Source organism: Anser cygnoides, chromosome 12, assembly GCF_040182565.1.
Source record: "Anser cygnoides isolate HZ-2024a breed goose chromosome 12, Taihu_goose_T2T_genome, whole genome shotgun sequence".
Classification (NCBI taxonomy): domain Eukaryota; kingdom Metazoa; phylum Chordata; class Aves; order Anseriformes; family Anatidae; genus Anser; species Anser cygnoides.
The window spans coordinates 18,189,875-18,205,572 of record NC_089884.1 but is presented as its reverse complement, the minus strand read 5'-3'; the positions used below and the strand labels follow the sequence as shown (position 1 = coordinate 18,205,572).

General features: G+C 35.7%; 1 protein-coding gene across 7 annotated transcripts in view; it reads left to right on the top strand.

Moving 5' to 3' along the window:
* Positions 1 to 15,669, top strand: part of ADCY7 (adenylate cyclase 7) — a 61,550-nt gene extending 45,881 nt beyond the window's left edge. For 6 of the 7 annotated variants that reach the window (XM_013186857.3, XM_048075362.2, XM_048075358.2 and 3 more), the window contains 14 exons: positions 505 to 577; positions 1,341 to 1,438; positions 2,189 to 2,273; positions 3,863 to 4,000; positions 5,186 to 5,245; positions 5,834 to 5,872; positions 7,213 to 7,379; positions 8,573 to 8,654; positions 9,236 to 9,391; positions 10,090 to 10,236; positions 10,647 to 10,754; positions 11,823 to 11,937; positions 12,571 to 12,695; positions 12,800 to 15,669. In XM_013186857.3, the coding sequence (XP_013042311.1) occupies positions 505 to 577; positions 1,341 to 1,438; positions 2,189 to 2,273; positions 3,863 to 4,000; positions 5,186 to 5,245; positions 5,834 to 5,872; positions 7,213 to 7,379; positions 8,573 to 8,654; positions 9,236 to 9,391; positions 10,090 to 10,236; positions 10,647 to 10,754; positions 11,823 to 11,937; positions 12,571 to 12,695; positions 12,800 to 12,946 (1,540 nt within the window). In that variant the 3' untranslated portion in view covers positions 12,947 to 15,669. The remainder of the gene's footprint in view (positions 1 to 504; positions 578 to 1,340; positions 1,439 to 2,188; positions 2,274 to 3,862; positions 4,001 to 5,185; positions 5,246 to 5,833; positions 5,873 to 7,212; positions 7,380 to 8,572; positions 8,655 to 9,235; positions 9,392 to 10,089; positions 10,237 to 10,646; positions 10,755 to 11,822; positions 11,938 to 12,570; positions 12,696 to 12,799) is intronic. The other variant, XM_067004584.1, reaches the window with a different exon arrangement.
* Positions 15,670 to 15,698: the final 29 nt, after the last annotated feature.

Here is a 15,698-nt window from a genome sequence, read left to right as displayed (position 1 = left end):
GTGAACTGCAGTACAGGGATAGGAAGTCAATATTTGCATTCTGATTATTAAGATCTATGAGGAAATGGGGTGCAGTTCTGAACAAAACTTATGTATAAAGACAGAAATCATAGCAAGGCTGTTAACACTGTACTTCACCTATTCCTAAGAGGTGCCTGGTAATACCTATGGGCAGTGTTTGGAGGCTGTAAGATGTCTCTAACATTTGATGTTATATGCTCCTATTTTTAAAACTCAAAAGAAAGTCTGGGATTATATCTTGCGTGTAACTAGCAAACACTGCTGTCTGTGGAAGTTTTGGATCTGCCTGTCAACAACATTAAAATTTAGCAGATCATGTGTCACCCTATGAAACATAAAGACCTTCCAGAGCTTTCAGATGTGTATAAAACCATGGCACCAGCACCCTTTGTACTGTAGAGCTGTAATTCCAACAACAACGCTCTTGCACTCTTCCCTGGCCCTGCTGCATACTTCTTGTAACACGTGTCTCTCTGTACGTAGTCCATGGTGTAGCAAATCGGATGACTTCTATGGATTTTCACTGATATTTGCAGAACCTGGTCTTGAAAAAGAGGTTGGTAAGATCAAAATAATCCTTTTTGGTCTTTGTTTTGCGCTTCAGAGCAGCATAAGAGTAAATTTGAAACTGTTTCCATTCTTAAACTGGAGTCTAGATATGACGGCACACCCAGAGAGGCTTTTGATAACTAATGGGAAGCAGATCTCATGATTCATTTGAGCTGGTCACTCTTCCTTGATAATGCTAGTTATTAATGCTAAATTAAAGGAGATTGTCTCTGATCTGTGGTTAAACTCTTGCCATAAGGGAGCCAGTAGGATTTTAATCAGCTTTACTATATAAAGAACTTATTTCAAAAGTAATGAGAATTTAAAAAATAAAATATAATGAAAATATTTTTTGTGGTTGCTTCATTGCAAGTATAATACCATTATTTGTTAGGTATAGAGTATGTTTTCTGTTCTTTGATTCACTGTGCTGTAATGCACCATACATAGTTACTGGTACACACAAACACGTGTATATAGTCATACTGTGTGTATATCCTTTTTTTGTAAAATTGTGATCGTTTGTATCTGAAGTGCTGATTTACATACTCAGTGGTGGATTTCCCTCTAGGTTAGAAATTATCCTTTGGACTGGGCTGTTTATATTTGTTCACTGATTTTCATTTGTTGCCTTTTAGTTCTGTGTATGTTTTGAATAGTACAGTATAAATTTGTGTATATATATGTAATCACAAAGATGTAATAGGATTCAAAAAATATCCTGGAATTGTTCTTTATAGTAATCTGATTTGTTATAATCTGTGTTTCAGTATCGCACCATTCCTATTCTAAAACTGAAGAGTTACTTTGCCTGTGCGAGTTTTGTGTTCTTCTGCATTTTCCTGATACAGATGTTTATAATGCCAAAGTAAGTGTCAGTATTTTAATAATTTATAATTCAAATTAACCAATGGTTTAAAAGAAACTCATATGCATGAAACTTTTTGAAGTCTTTTGGAGTTCCTGAGGGTTTATGCTTAAGAAAGATACACTTCCTAAGGCTATAAAAGAGCGCATTTGTGTTGTTGGCATAACAGCCCAGATATCAGTATGGAAATAAAATAGAAATATTTCTTAAATATCATATGTGACTGGGTATATACACAGGGAGATGGTCAGTTGATTGATAATTACTATTTTATAACAATATTTGGCTGTAAGCTTGCTGACTGAGTGAGGAATAGAAAAATGGGAGTAGTTGGTTTAAAAAATACAAATAAAAAGTGATCAGCAATCCTTTTTTATTTTTTTTTTTTGTAGAGCTACGAGGAAGGAACTTTAGTTTCTTCTCATATCTCCAAGAAAGCAGATATTTGATGTTTCTGACCTTTATGGGATACTTGCTTTTTTTCACAGCTATTGCAGTGCAATTTCCATGTGATTTATGCATGGGGGTAATAGTTCAGGCTCTTAGGGACGGAGTGGAATAATTTAAAGTTATATTTATGCAACAGAGAGCAACAATAACTTGTGCTATTTTATGGACATCCAGTGCCATTAGAAAAAAACGATCTATTTATAATTTGAGAAATGCTGTTATCAAACATTAGGCTGATGTACAGCCTGAAAAACATTTTCATTTAACACTGTTTTGTTTAATGCTTTCTCTTCTGTTTAGAACTGCAGAACTAGGAATCTCCTTTGGTGTTGTTGCAATCATCATTGTACTTATTTTGCTTGTATGCTTTGCTGAGAAATGTATGGTAAGTTTAAAAAAGCAGATGGATATAATTTGACAATTCAGTCTATCTTTCAGGATGTTGAATTAAGCTGTTGATTTCAATAAGAGTTGCAGAAGCCTGAAACTTTAGGTTACCAGTAGATTGCATTGCCTGAAACAGATTTTCATCTTTTAAAGTTCTTACTGTAGTTCGGAATGATTTGAGTGCCAGAATAGATGGCTGGGAGGGAAGAGGAAGGTATTAACACTTGTGTGATGGGGTTGCTTTTGTGTTTTGTTTTGTTTTGTTTTTTCCCTGTGTTTATCCTTAATAGTAATTTTGGTTGTAAATACTGAGGTTTCTATACTGGAAACAATATTAAAATCTCAAGGAGTTTGAATGCAAGGTTAGTTTTCATAATCATATGTAAAGCCCTATGAAAGCTACAAACATATGAATAATTCATTGACAATTTCGTAGCTGTTAGAATTCGAAATTCACCATAATTCACCATTACATCAATTTTTCATTGCATCATTAAATGTCTGCAATTGCTGTTTAAAAATATATAAAACAGCCTGTAGTGACATAGAGTTCAACTGTGCAAAATGAAATAAACCTCTTCTCTTCTCCAAGAGCTGTCTGGAGGCTGGGGGTTAGAGAGGGAAGGGATTTTAGTGTTCCTTACATTCATCAAATCTTCGTTGTGATAGACCAAGGGTGGGAGTGCATTTTGAAGTTCTGTTGAGATCATCCCACCATCATCTTGTTGCAGACTGGTGAGGGTGGTCTCCCAGGAAATCTGTCACAGAACGTGGTGGTCTCTTACAGAGCCAGGTTCAAATTGTGTAAAAGGGGAAGGTAAAAACGGTGCACTATCTACACATGTAAAATTTTATTATTAATTTAAAAATAGTTAGATAACATGCACAGCATTTACATAGTATAGTTTTTATTTATATGGATTTTATATGTGTGTGTGTCTATATAGAGATGTGTGTGTATATGTATCCATGTATAGTTTCTACGTATTTAAAACACATGGAGAAAAAAAAAAGAAAATTCCAAGATGACAACTGCATCAGGCTTGAGTTTTACACTGGCAGTGTTTGAGTATAGCATCCTTGAACAACGTTTGCAGTCTTCTAAAAGCATATGCTTTGCCAAATATATTTTCTCTGAAGCAATAAAAGAAGGCTACTAGGATGGCAAGGGAACTGTCTTTGGTTTTGATTTAGTCATCTGAAACTTTAGTTCCAGTAAAGTATTATAAATCTGAAGAAAAAAATACAGTGCAGGCTGTCACTATGTTTTTATTAATATTTCTTTAGCACTTTCAATCAGATCATAGTTTGCTATTTTTATAGCAGACATTCAGAAAATGTTATCACCCAATGATAACATTGATAAGCTTTGAAATCAGAAATCATTATCTTAATTTCCAAGTCTGGAATTTAAGGCATTAGGCATTAAATCTGAATTACTAGATGCAGAGCTCTAAATTTGGATTCCAACAATGAGTCTTGACTCTCTTGCATAGACAAAAGTATTTTAAATTTACAAGTATTTCTTCACATATACCAAAATGTTGTCCATGTCATTAAAACTTTTTTTTTATTATTATATTACAGAAGCACTGCTCAGAACGGTGGCTTTTTCTGCGCCATCTTTGTACTATCTCAGAAAAGGTGGAAACAATGCCTTTACTTAGGCTTCCTTTAGCAGTCATCACTATAGGTGCCTTGCTGATTATAGCTATCTTTAACTTCGTAAGTAATCACATTATCTTTATTCTGTGAACATATCATAACTTTGAGCAATGTTCTTTATTCTTTTTATCAAGTACTTTGCTTTTTGCTTTTTTTCTGATGTCCAATTTCCACCTGAGTTGATTTACACATGGGTAATGCACCATGTCATTAAAATAAATAATAAAAAATATTGTGAATATTGTAAAAATGTAAAATAATTCAAAGGAAAAAAATACTAGTTTGTAGAACTAAAAGTTCTTGCAACAGACTTGAGATCTATGTTTCCATCACCTCTTCTTGCTTTCAAGATGGCATTTATAATTACCATTGATTATGACTATCATCACTAAGATGGTCTTCAAGTATTTTATGTGGGTTTAAATGTTTGGCTGAAGTAGGTTTAAGTGGTTTACTCTGTTATGTTCACTACCTAGGAATAATATAGATGGGGGAGGGAGGTGTATAGCTCAGCTCTCTTTTAAAACCAAAGACATTGTGGCTAGACTAAGAAGCAAGCAGAATCCATCTTTTAACTTTAGTTTGAGTATTGTGTTGCACCTGGGGAACACGCACATGAAAAACTACCCTTTGGAGTTATGTTATGCTCAAGACCATGTCATCTGTGTTTTTTTGTTTTGTTTTAAACAAGCTTTATGTGACATCATGTTAACAGTTAAACCTGTCTGATAGCTAGCTACCAAAGGTGATGTTCTTCCTATCCTGTGTTCTCAGTCTGCCATTCTCCTGATTCCATGGGGAGTTTATTCTGAAAGCCGTACTGTAGCTTTTGTAGGGTTGTTTTTCTGCTGGCTTAGGTCCTTGAATTGACTCACAGTGGTGTCATGAGAACACCACCAGAGACAGCCCAAAAGAAAACAGGAACAGCAGCTGTTAAACTGGCGGGAGAGACAGTAGAATGATGTCTGTGCCAGTTAGCTCTTAGATTAGATTAGCTGTAATGCAAAACTTCACCCCCAAATAAAAAAGTAAGTAAATACTTGGCAATTTTAACCTTCTTGTTACCTTATGTGTGAATGTATAGTTAAATGAAGCTATATGGGATATCATGGAGTTCTAACACTTAAGTTGCAGTAGCACTGAAAGAGAGCTAAATCATGTATAACATGTGGCGAAAAATCTTAAAATAAATGACTACCTGCTAACCAGTTTGTATGTTGTTTTTTTTTCTTGCTAACAAATCAGACTGATAATGACAGTACTGCAAACTTTACTGGATCAAATAATGTGAATGGCACCATCTCTGTGAGTATCGTCTTCATTTCTAAGATGAAATGAGGGTTGGATGGTGTGTAGAATATAGATGGATGGCAGTGTTTTGATATCTTTTCATGCTTTTATTAAGACAGAATTCTTAAACCATTGAACACAAAGATTACTACTGCCAAAAGGCAGTTCTAGCAATATTTTCCGTTATTACCCATGACTTACTATGCGTCTTCTAAGGACTTTCAAAAGTCTCATACTTACGGATAAAGCCAAAGTCGGCTTACTTTGGTAACTCAGCACTTTTGAGAGGTGTTCCCTGGCATTTTGTGTCAGGGATAGTTAGGTGCAGCACTCGCTAATTGCACAAAAATATTATTTCTGCGGATTTATTTTTTTAGCTCTTTAGCTTCAGAATAGCTTTCTATTTTCAGATTGTTCAAATCTTTGGGATGCTCCTTTGTCACCTGGTCACCCCTTCAGGTGATGAACATTTTATTGAACAATGCATAGTAGGTCATGTGAGGACCCTTTTAATCGAAGTCCTTGTGACAGAAAAGTCGTACATAATGTAATGCAAATTGTACTCATCTAGTAATTTTCTATTCTTGTGTGCCTGCAAATCAGTCTTTTGGAAACACAACTGAATACTTCGTTGAGGAAACTGTAAGTAGTGAATACGTTTTATTTTAAAACTCAGATATTTGAATACTATATATATTCTTGATAACTGGCAGGTTCTGTTGCTGTATAAAACAGCTTTTTAGGCATCTGGTAGCATCAAAGTTCTTAAGGAAATTGAGATGTTTCTGCTGTTGTTGCAGTGATGAAGAAAGTATGGCTTTGATGTTTTAAACAAAAAAAAAAAATGCAAAATTGAAAGTAGGTCTAGAACTTTGAGGAAAAGCAGCAGAACAGAGTGGTGATTGTTTGTGAAATGAGAGCTGAAGTTGCAGTTTTCCCAGTAAAGTACCATGGCAGAATGAAAGGGCTTAAATGGCAAACAGACTTGTATTCTCAGAGGGTTGGTTTGGGGTTGAAATTGTGTGTGTTCATTATCTTTTGAAAGTTATACTCAAAGCCATTAGGATGACAAAGTTGGTACAGCGCATTGCTATAGGTGGTCTGATTCTGAGTTGTCCAAAAATTTTTTCTAGCTTCATTTTCTTCATCAGAAATTTTTGCTTAGTCTAAGAATCTCCCAGAAAAGTGGTAGGTCTGTCAGTGCTGTTATGGGTGAAAAGCTGTTATAATGTGATCCTGTGTGCATAAAGATAGATAAACTCTTGGGGAGCAGAAGCAGAGGTAATTTCTGAATTGTCTATAGACTGAAGTATGCTACATCTGTACCTGTGGCAGCAGAGAGCAATCCTGTCTCTGCAATGCATTCTATAGCAACTGACGTTCCGAAAGCTCCCAGCTGCTGGCTGAATGTGGAAGCCAGGCTTGCACTGTGATTTCCTTATGAAATTTTTAATGCCATCCATTGGATAATGGCTCTAGCTTGATAATGCATCAAAGTTCTCATGAAGAAGGTGTGCCTAAGGTTTGAGAGCCGCTCACAGCTTTATATGTTACAAGCTGGGGAGATGGGAATGTGCTATCAGCTTAAGGTTACAAAGGGAGCACTATCAAAAAGAGGACCGGAATTCAGGAGTTCCTGCTTCAGAGCTAGTTCACTGGACTATAAAGCTGGTGTTAGTTAGTCCTGACCTTGAAATAAGTAATTGCTTAAATTACTAGTCTTCAGAAAATAAATTCTGAACACTCTGATACCACTCATATTAATGTAATTCTTTTTGTTTAAATGTTCATCTTTAACAAATTAAAAACTAGTAGCTATAAAAAGTGTTAAATTCTGCATTTTAGTACAATTAAAAGTAAAGGATTAAGTGGTTATCATTTCTTTAATGATGGTCATGAACTTAGAGCATTTGCTATGGCTTGAAAGTTGCATGTGCATAAAGTGTGAATAACGCAACTGCATTTAAATTCTTCTTTTACAGTATTATGCTTACTGCTGCATTTTGGGGTTCATTGCTTGCTCAGTATTTCTTCAAATGAGCTTCGAACTCAAGGTTCTCCTCCTGTCTATTGCTGTGACTGTATACCTCATCATTTTCAATGCCTTTCAAAAGTCTAGGAACTTGAGTGTATCCGTCAACAGTACCAGGTGCAGTATAGTTTCTTATTAACAATAATATTCTGTTCAAGGTGCTGGATCTTTGTACGCTTACTAGAATACTGAAATACCATAATGGCATGAGTCAGACATTGTAAACCTTTTTGTAAAGTTAATGACTCAGAAATCTCATTAGACCATATCACCATTTGTACTTATTTATTCACTTGGAAAGGAAAGAGAGTGGAGGTGTGGGATTTTGTTTGTTTGTTTGTTTCCCTGAACAATTCTACCATGTGGCTTTTAAGATATCTGGAAAATTAGCTTGCATTGAAGACTAGAGGAAAGAAGGGGTAGAGTATCAGTCTTGTAGTAGGGTAGATTTTCTTGTAAGCTGCGAGCGAAGCCTTGATAAATCTGATTCCTAAGCTGCGTTTGTCAGACGTGCCCAACAGGATAGTGCACTCTTCATTTGCTTACGTGATAATTTGAAAAGTAACAGAAACTTACCTGATGTCATTGAAGAAACTGCAAGAATACTTAAATCACATGTGGAAAGCTTTTACTCTTCATTTGCAAGTCTGTTTCCTATATTCTTAGCATATTATCATAGTTGAAGATTAGGATAAATTTATTTTGCAGAGGCTAGCTGTGAGTTCTCAGTGTTTAAAAAAGCCTAATTGAGCTCTTAGTTTAGCCTTGAAATCCCAGATTATTCATATCACAAGAATTTAGTTTGATGCATTAGTGAAAATGAATAATGTGGTAAGAGACTCATTTTACTATGAAATGTGAATGATCTCTCAGATTTCTGTGGAGTTCTGTACAGGTGTGATTTAATGGTTACATTTGCTTTAGTAATTCAGGTTTTTATTTATTATCAGCTTCCCTTCCACAAATAAAGTTTGTTTTCCTATTTCAAGGTTTTGTTCACCGTGTTTTTTGTAGGACAGTGTGGGGAGGGAGCATCTCATTACAATAGCTACTTAACAAGGTTTCAGCACCATTTTGTCATTGTGTCAGACACAGTTCATGTACTGAACTGAATGATTATCTTTCTTTACTATCAGGGTAATCAGGTAACCAGGCAGCCATTGGCACGAGTGAATTGGTAATATATACGTGCACAAAGACATCCTCTTCTGCTATGCTTTTGCTCCCCCGTCCCACTCTCAAAACAACCCTTAGTCGTGTGGATTTTCTTAAAGGATACAGATGATTTTGTATTGCTTTCTTGTTTTCAGGCTTTTCATTGAAGAGCCAAGGATAATGATTAATATATATCTGGTTCTGTTTTATGTAACCCTAATATTACTTGCAAAACAGGTATGTATATAAAAAGCAATAGGTTAATTCTCTTACTTGCAGCAAGTTGATTTAAATACGATGCAAAAGTATTGTTTATTGAAATTGTGCACTAAATTAATGTATATATTTTTATCTTTTTTTCTCTTGTACTTGTAGATAATGCCAAAAAAATTTACTGTGAAAGGGCAGGAACATGGTTTTTTTTTTTTTTTTTTTTCAGTAGTATTTATATTACTGAAGTCAGAACTTTTTCAAAATTCCTGCAGTTTGGATCCATTGTGATTATTTATCCTAAATGTAGTAATTCAAGATCAAAACCATCACTGTATTATTACTGTGATTATTATTGTTGTTGTTATTGTTTTATTAAAATACCATTGTTATACATACATCTGATGCTACCTGAATGGCATTCATTTGTAGTGACTGCTTCGTATTTTTCTGACTTCCATTTTTGAGGCACACAGTTCATAACTGTTGAAGTTCAAAATGTCTTGAAGAAATCTTATGGCTACTATGCTTTTGAAATAATTTCATTAATTGTATATTTAAGTGAGATATTATATGGATTTAAGTTATGGTATCGGATTCTTTTGCAGATTGACTATTACTGTCGACTGGATTGTCTGTGGAAGAATAAGTTTAAAAAAGAACATGAACAGTTTGAAACGATGGAGAATGTTAACAGGCTTTTGCTGGAAAATGTACTTCCAGCACATGTCGCTGCCTATTTCATTGGTGAAAAACGAAATGAGGTATGTTTAATCTCTGTGAATGACAGTAAATTGGACCAGTGTGACACAGAACATCAGGCCCACAAGCACATAGAAAACTGCAATATTTTGCATCGTTTGTATCCCAAGAACTTTGTAAACCTAATCTGCTATCCAGACAGGCTCAGAAAGCACAAACTTTTGCTGTCAGTTTCTGAAATCTGTTTTTCAGAACTGATTGTTCAGCTTTGGGACAGAGTGAGTTTGGCAGATATTTAACAACTATTTACTGCTTTCTAAAGACCATAATTCAGTGGAGAAGATAGGCCTTCTTTCTAAAGAAGTTAGTTCAGCAATGGATAGTATCTCTGTGGTAACAACCCTGTGAGAAAAGTTCATCGATAGTGATTTTTCAAAGGCATTTTTGATTCTGCCAGCATGTTATCAGAATAAATACTTTGCTGATTTCAAAGCTATGGTAAGTGGGAGAAACAGGCACTGTCCAGAACAGATAAGAATCTTTGAGATATGTAGATATCTCAGCAGCTTTTCCTTAGGCAAATCAACTTTGTTAATATTTCTGATAAAATTGGACACACCAACTGTGAAGATCTGTAGCTGGCTTCCAAGGAAAATTGTGTTTTGATTACTGTTTGCAAACAATAATCATAGTTTCGAGTGCCTGTGGTGTGTAAGTCGACTGCTGACAATATGTAACTATATTGTTTGTTTTCCTGTAGGACTGGTACCATCAATCTTATGACTGTGTCTGTGTCATGTTTGCATCAGTGCCAGATTTTAAGGTGTTCTATACTGAATGTGATGTCAATAAAGAAGGTCTGGAATGTTTGCGGCTGTTAAATGAAATCATTGCTGATTTTGATGAGGTAATTAAGCTTCTGGCTAAAATGGACTGGATTATGTATTTGCTGCAAAATGTTTCAATAGATCTGTGAGCAGTGGAAGGAGAAAAAACAGCTTTTGTGCTGAACTAATATTTTGAGTTCAGCCTTGCAATCTTGGAAATAAAATGTATTCCATCTGATGGGATCATCTAATTCGTTAGTAGTATGGCTTGAAAGCTGTGAATTTCAGTAGTTGCTTTATTTCTCTTATGAGCTGTTAGAGCAAAAAGATGAAAAGAACACTTAGTGCTTCCTTATCTAACATTCATGTGATTCATAGTGTTCCTACAGATGTTCAGTGTTTATTGCGGGCAGCATAGGATTTCCGGTTAAATCACACACTGAAATATTCTATTAAAGTCTCCGTCTCTATTTTCCTTACCTTCGAACAGCTCTTGCTAAAACCTAAATTTAGCGGTGTTGAAAAAATAAAAACCATTGGAAGCACTTATATGGCAGCAGCTGGCCTCAGTGTTACACCAGGCCAAGAGAACAACCAGGTATGTTTTTTTCTGAAATCAACCTTCAGTGCTGTATGTGTTTTATGAAGCTGTGTGTATGCATGTATGTTTCAAAGTAGCAGAATGAAGTGTGATGTAAAAAAGGAAGTAAATCACCAAGATAACTTTCTCAAATGTGGAAGATCACAAAACTGTTTTGTCTCATTGAATTCACTAGCTTCTAAGCAAGGGTTAAGACTGCATGCTTCTTACATCTTTTCTCTCTGATTACAGTAGCTTAGCATTTCTAGATGCATAACAGAATAGCTCTGGAGATAAGGAAGAATGGCTGCCAGAGAAAAAGCCATCTTATAATTTGACAGGAAGCTTTAGATAGCTGAGAACTGGCACAAAAAGAGAAGCCTCAAATATCTCATTAGATCTGAATCTGAAACATTCTGTACCCCAGAAGAATTAAGAGCAGTTTCTGTACTCGGGCTAGCAGGATCGTACGTGACATTAGGATGCATGCAGGTGTTGTGTGTATATAAAGCATATACATTAAATATGGAACTGTAAATATGGAATTGTAAAATATTGGGAGGGTGTCTAGAGGATGGGGCCGGACTCTTTTCAGTGGTGCCCAGCGACAGGACAAGAGGCAGCGGGCACAAACCGAAACATGCGAAGTACTGGCCGAATATGAGAAAACACTCCTTTACTATGAGGGTGACAGAGCACTGAAACAGGTTGCCCAGAGAGGGTGTGGAGTCTCTGTCTTTGGAGATAGTCAAAACCCTCCTGGATGCCATCCTGTGCAATGCACACTGCGCGACCCTGCTTGGTGGGGGGGGGTTGGACCAGATGATCTCCAGAGGTACCTTCTAACCTCAGCCATTCTGTGATTCTTTGCAATTCTGTGAATCCAGAAGGAGAGACATAAATTCATTATGACTAGCCATGCCAGTTGAATTTAATCCATTTTAAATATTTGTTGAACTGTGTAATTTCATTGTGTAGCCTCATCCTTATATACTTTATTAGTTAACAGTGCTGGTTTTGAATACAAACCAGTCTAATACAGTCATCTGTGTTGTTATTTGATCATTAACACGTTACAAACTGTAGGATAAGGAGAGACAGCATGCACACATTGGGATTATGGTGGAATATGGAATTGCCTTGATGAGTAAACTGGATGGAATCAACCGACATTCCTTTAACAATTTCCGCTTACGTATTGGTAAGTTCAGCTTGTGAAGAACGTGAACTCTGCAGCTCCTTAGAAATTAAAAATGAGGCAGGATGACTTAAGTAAATGGAGTGCTGTGGAGCCCTGCTTAAAACTGAATGCAGTAATTTTTTTATTATTAAATGCTGAATAGCTGAAGGTAGTGTTGTCTTGTCTCACTTTTTAAATATGCCAAACTTACAGAAATGCCAGGGATGGGCTTTTCTAATCACTGAAAGGAGCAATAGGAAGACAGCAGCTGGATGAGTTTGGAGAAAATTACAGATATGGGTGAAGAGCGAGGTAGTCTGTAATTATTAACTGTTGGCTAAAGACAGTATTGTCGTTATAGAAATATATATTTCTATATATTTAAAGTAGAAAAGGAAAAGTTTTGCTTTGGCATAAACTCTGCCCTAGCTCATTTTGGACTTCCATTATATAATGAATGAGTGACCTCCCATCTCCTCAAGTTCAGTAGTGTTATTTATAGAACAGTGATAATACTGCCAGAAAAGTGTAGCAGGGGTAGTGTGGTGTTTTTTTTTTTTTCTTTCCCTGAAGCTCACAATTTATAGCTAATAATGAAGGTAGGTATCACATAACCACCTCCTTTAGTAATGACACCTGCTTTTATTTATACAGGGATAAATCATGGCCCTGTGATTGCTGGTGTAATTGGTGCTCGGAAACCACAGTATGATATTTGGGGCAACACTGTTAATGTTGCTAGCAGAATGGAGAGTACAGGGGAACTTGGAAAAATCCAGGTAAATGTGAGCGTTGGAATGTCTAAGAAATTATTTCTAATTTTTTTTTTAATTGAATAATGAGTAGAATTTCACAAGAGTTTTCTAATTCTTTTCACACAAAGGTCACGGAAGAAACAAGCAGAATACTACAGGAGCTGGGATATTCATGTGAATGTAGGGGACTCATTAATGTCAAAGGCAAGGGAGAACTGAGGACTTACTTTGTTTGCACCGAGACAGCCAAATTCCAAGGTATTGGACTGAACTGAGGCTATGACAAAGTTAATCAAAGTAGACTTAGAACTGCCTCCCTTCTGTGAAGACTTAGAATTTCCCTCCTTATGTAAAGGAGATTATTCAAAACTATATATACTATTCATACTTCTTCTACATCTAAAGATAGGAGAATGTTGTTGTGTTTGTTGTTTTTTGAAAGAAGTTCTGAGAAGTTTGTAGAAGACATGGAACCACCAGTTTGAAAAAGTCTACCTTTTCCCGAAGTTATTTGAGGATTTACATGGAATTTGCATGAAGCATTTTCGGTTAGTTCCTTTCCTTCCCTGCACTGTGAGAGTCTAACAGCTCCAGTAACAACCTGTGTGGATGCACTGTAGAACTCCTTACCACCTTAAAACATTCCACTGCTTCATTCTTTGTCACACCCGCACACAGTATTGCATTTGTCACAGACATACTGAGATGATACTCTGGGCACCGCATACCCTGCTTTTAATGCTAAACAAACTTCATGGCAGAAGACAGCTGAATAACAGAAAGAGAAATGCAAGTAAACTCCAATATATCATATGATAATTGTGCTGAGCTCCTTTGGTTGTGGAGGGAATTAATTGCACAGTTTGGATCCCTTCTTCATTATCTTATCCTCTACAGTAGTACAAATGTTTTTCCTTACCAGCAGCTGTTCAGAAATCTTTAAACTAGTTCAGAGTGTTTACATTCTAATACATATCATCCTTTGTATTTTTGTGCTTCTGTATTTAGCATCTGCATGCAGATTTTGTACAGTCGCATAGGAGAATGTTCTTTAAAAATTCTGGCTTGAAATTTCAAAAAAAAAAAACAACAACTAATCTTGAGGAGCACTGCACACCTGCATTTATGCTGAATGCTTGGTTAGATAGGCTCTGATAATGGCTTGTATCACTGACATCCAGCTGGAATTCTGCATACTGACTGTGTTCTTGAGGGCAGTTTTGAATGGTTTGGAAACTGAAAAACAAAACTAATAAAATAGTAACTGTTACTGTTTCTAATACTGGACAAACAGAACTGCAACTGAGATGGGTTTTCTTTTTTTCTTCCTTTTTTTTCTATTTTTGTTTCTTCAATTTGACTAGCTACTTGCTGGTTTGAATTCCTTTGAAATGCAATGCAGTTTATGAAACAGTTTGGTTTTTAAAATTATAAAAGGAAGTGTGGAAAAAACATGCTTAATGGAAACGTTTCAGCAGAGCCTCGATAATGAAAGTATGCTTGGTGCATTGGTAAGATGATCATGGAAATCAGCTTGCTCTTAGTTTGTAAAGTATTTAAGGTGTTAATAGCTTTGGCAAAATTCTAAATTAGTATTTTTCTACTTCTTGTAATCAATCTATTTTCTGTTGGTGGAATGACGGTATTTTATAATAACATCTCGTGCCTAAATGTATGCATTAACTAAGGATGGATTCTCCCCTTACACCTTCATACCACATGGAGTATGACTAAACAGCACAGTGATCTGTAAGCTATACATCTGCTTTGTTAATCCTTACTCCTCTACAAACAAAGCAGCACTTACTAATCTTTGGGTTTACTACTAAACTATACTGGAAAAGTTTTTAACAAGCAGTCATATGCATTACTGCCACTTTCTAATTACTGTGTAATTTCTTTAGAAGATGAAGTGACTATGTTTCAAGACAGAAACAAATCTAGATATTGTCCAACTGTGGATTAAAACTTGTGCTTACAGCCTTTTTCAATTTGGTAGGTCAAAACTGTGTCTGTAGTAAGCCTCCGACAGGAAATCACGTTAGAAAACCTTTGTTCGAGGTTGTCTGGGTCATGTATGGACTCGGCTGAAGAAGGAAGTTTCAGACTTGGCATCTTGTCAGTATCAGATCAGTGTTGCAATTGTATAAACTTTCAAACAGCTTTTGCTACTCTTGTATGTTTTGCATTTGTAGTAACAGATGCTCAGCAAGCATTTATCTTGAGATATTTATTGGTTTTTAAGGACCATGCATGTGTCAAAGGCTCCTTTCAGCAGTCTTTGATGTCATATGTTACGTAAAGTCACAATTTGCGTCTAATATATTTTGCAAAGTGCATTATGCCTATAGATAGAGCTGGCTCTGAAGTGTCTCTGTTCACAGAACTAGTAGAATGTAGGTGTAAGTTATCTATGAAAAAAGTGGCTGTCTGTAACAGCATTTTGAAATGCTTTTGTTTACATTATATTGCCTATCAGGCTAGTAACTTGCTTGGGCATAACTTAAACTTAACCTCATTTACAGAAGTGGTATAAAAAGCTGTAGCTTTTGAACTGGAATGAGTAGTTTGTTTTCTTTTTGTCATGGTTTTAAAAGGACATTGTGTACTTACACTGCTCACTGAATTTTAGCTTATGTAATGGAGAAGATTGGAAAACACATGTAAAGAAAAAGGGGTTATATCTGAAAATGACTTTAACATAGCAGAACTGGAAGTGTATACTAAGAAAGCTATATTCAACCAGAGAATAAGTTCAATTTAAATGGCAACTGTCTTTACGTAATTGTTTTTAGCAGCCGTTTCTTGAGAACTGTGAAACTTAAGATTACTTCTTCAATCTTGTTTGAAAATCTTTACAGCATTATTGTGGTTTTTTGAACTGTAAAAATGGCATTGTATCTAATTTGAAGAGCTAATAACATGTTTTGAATTAGCAATCTATTTTAAAGAACAAACTTTTCTTTTTACCGTTAAATAAAGAACTTCCTGAAACTTGCTTGTTTTTTGTAATTATTTTGATGAAGT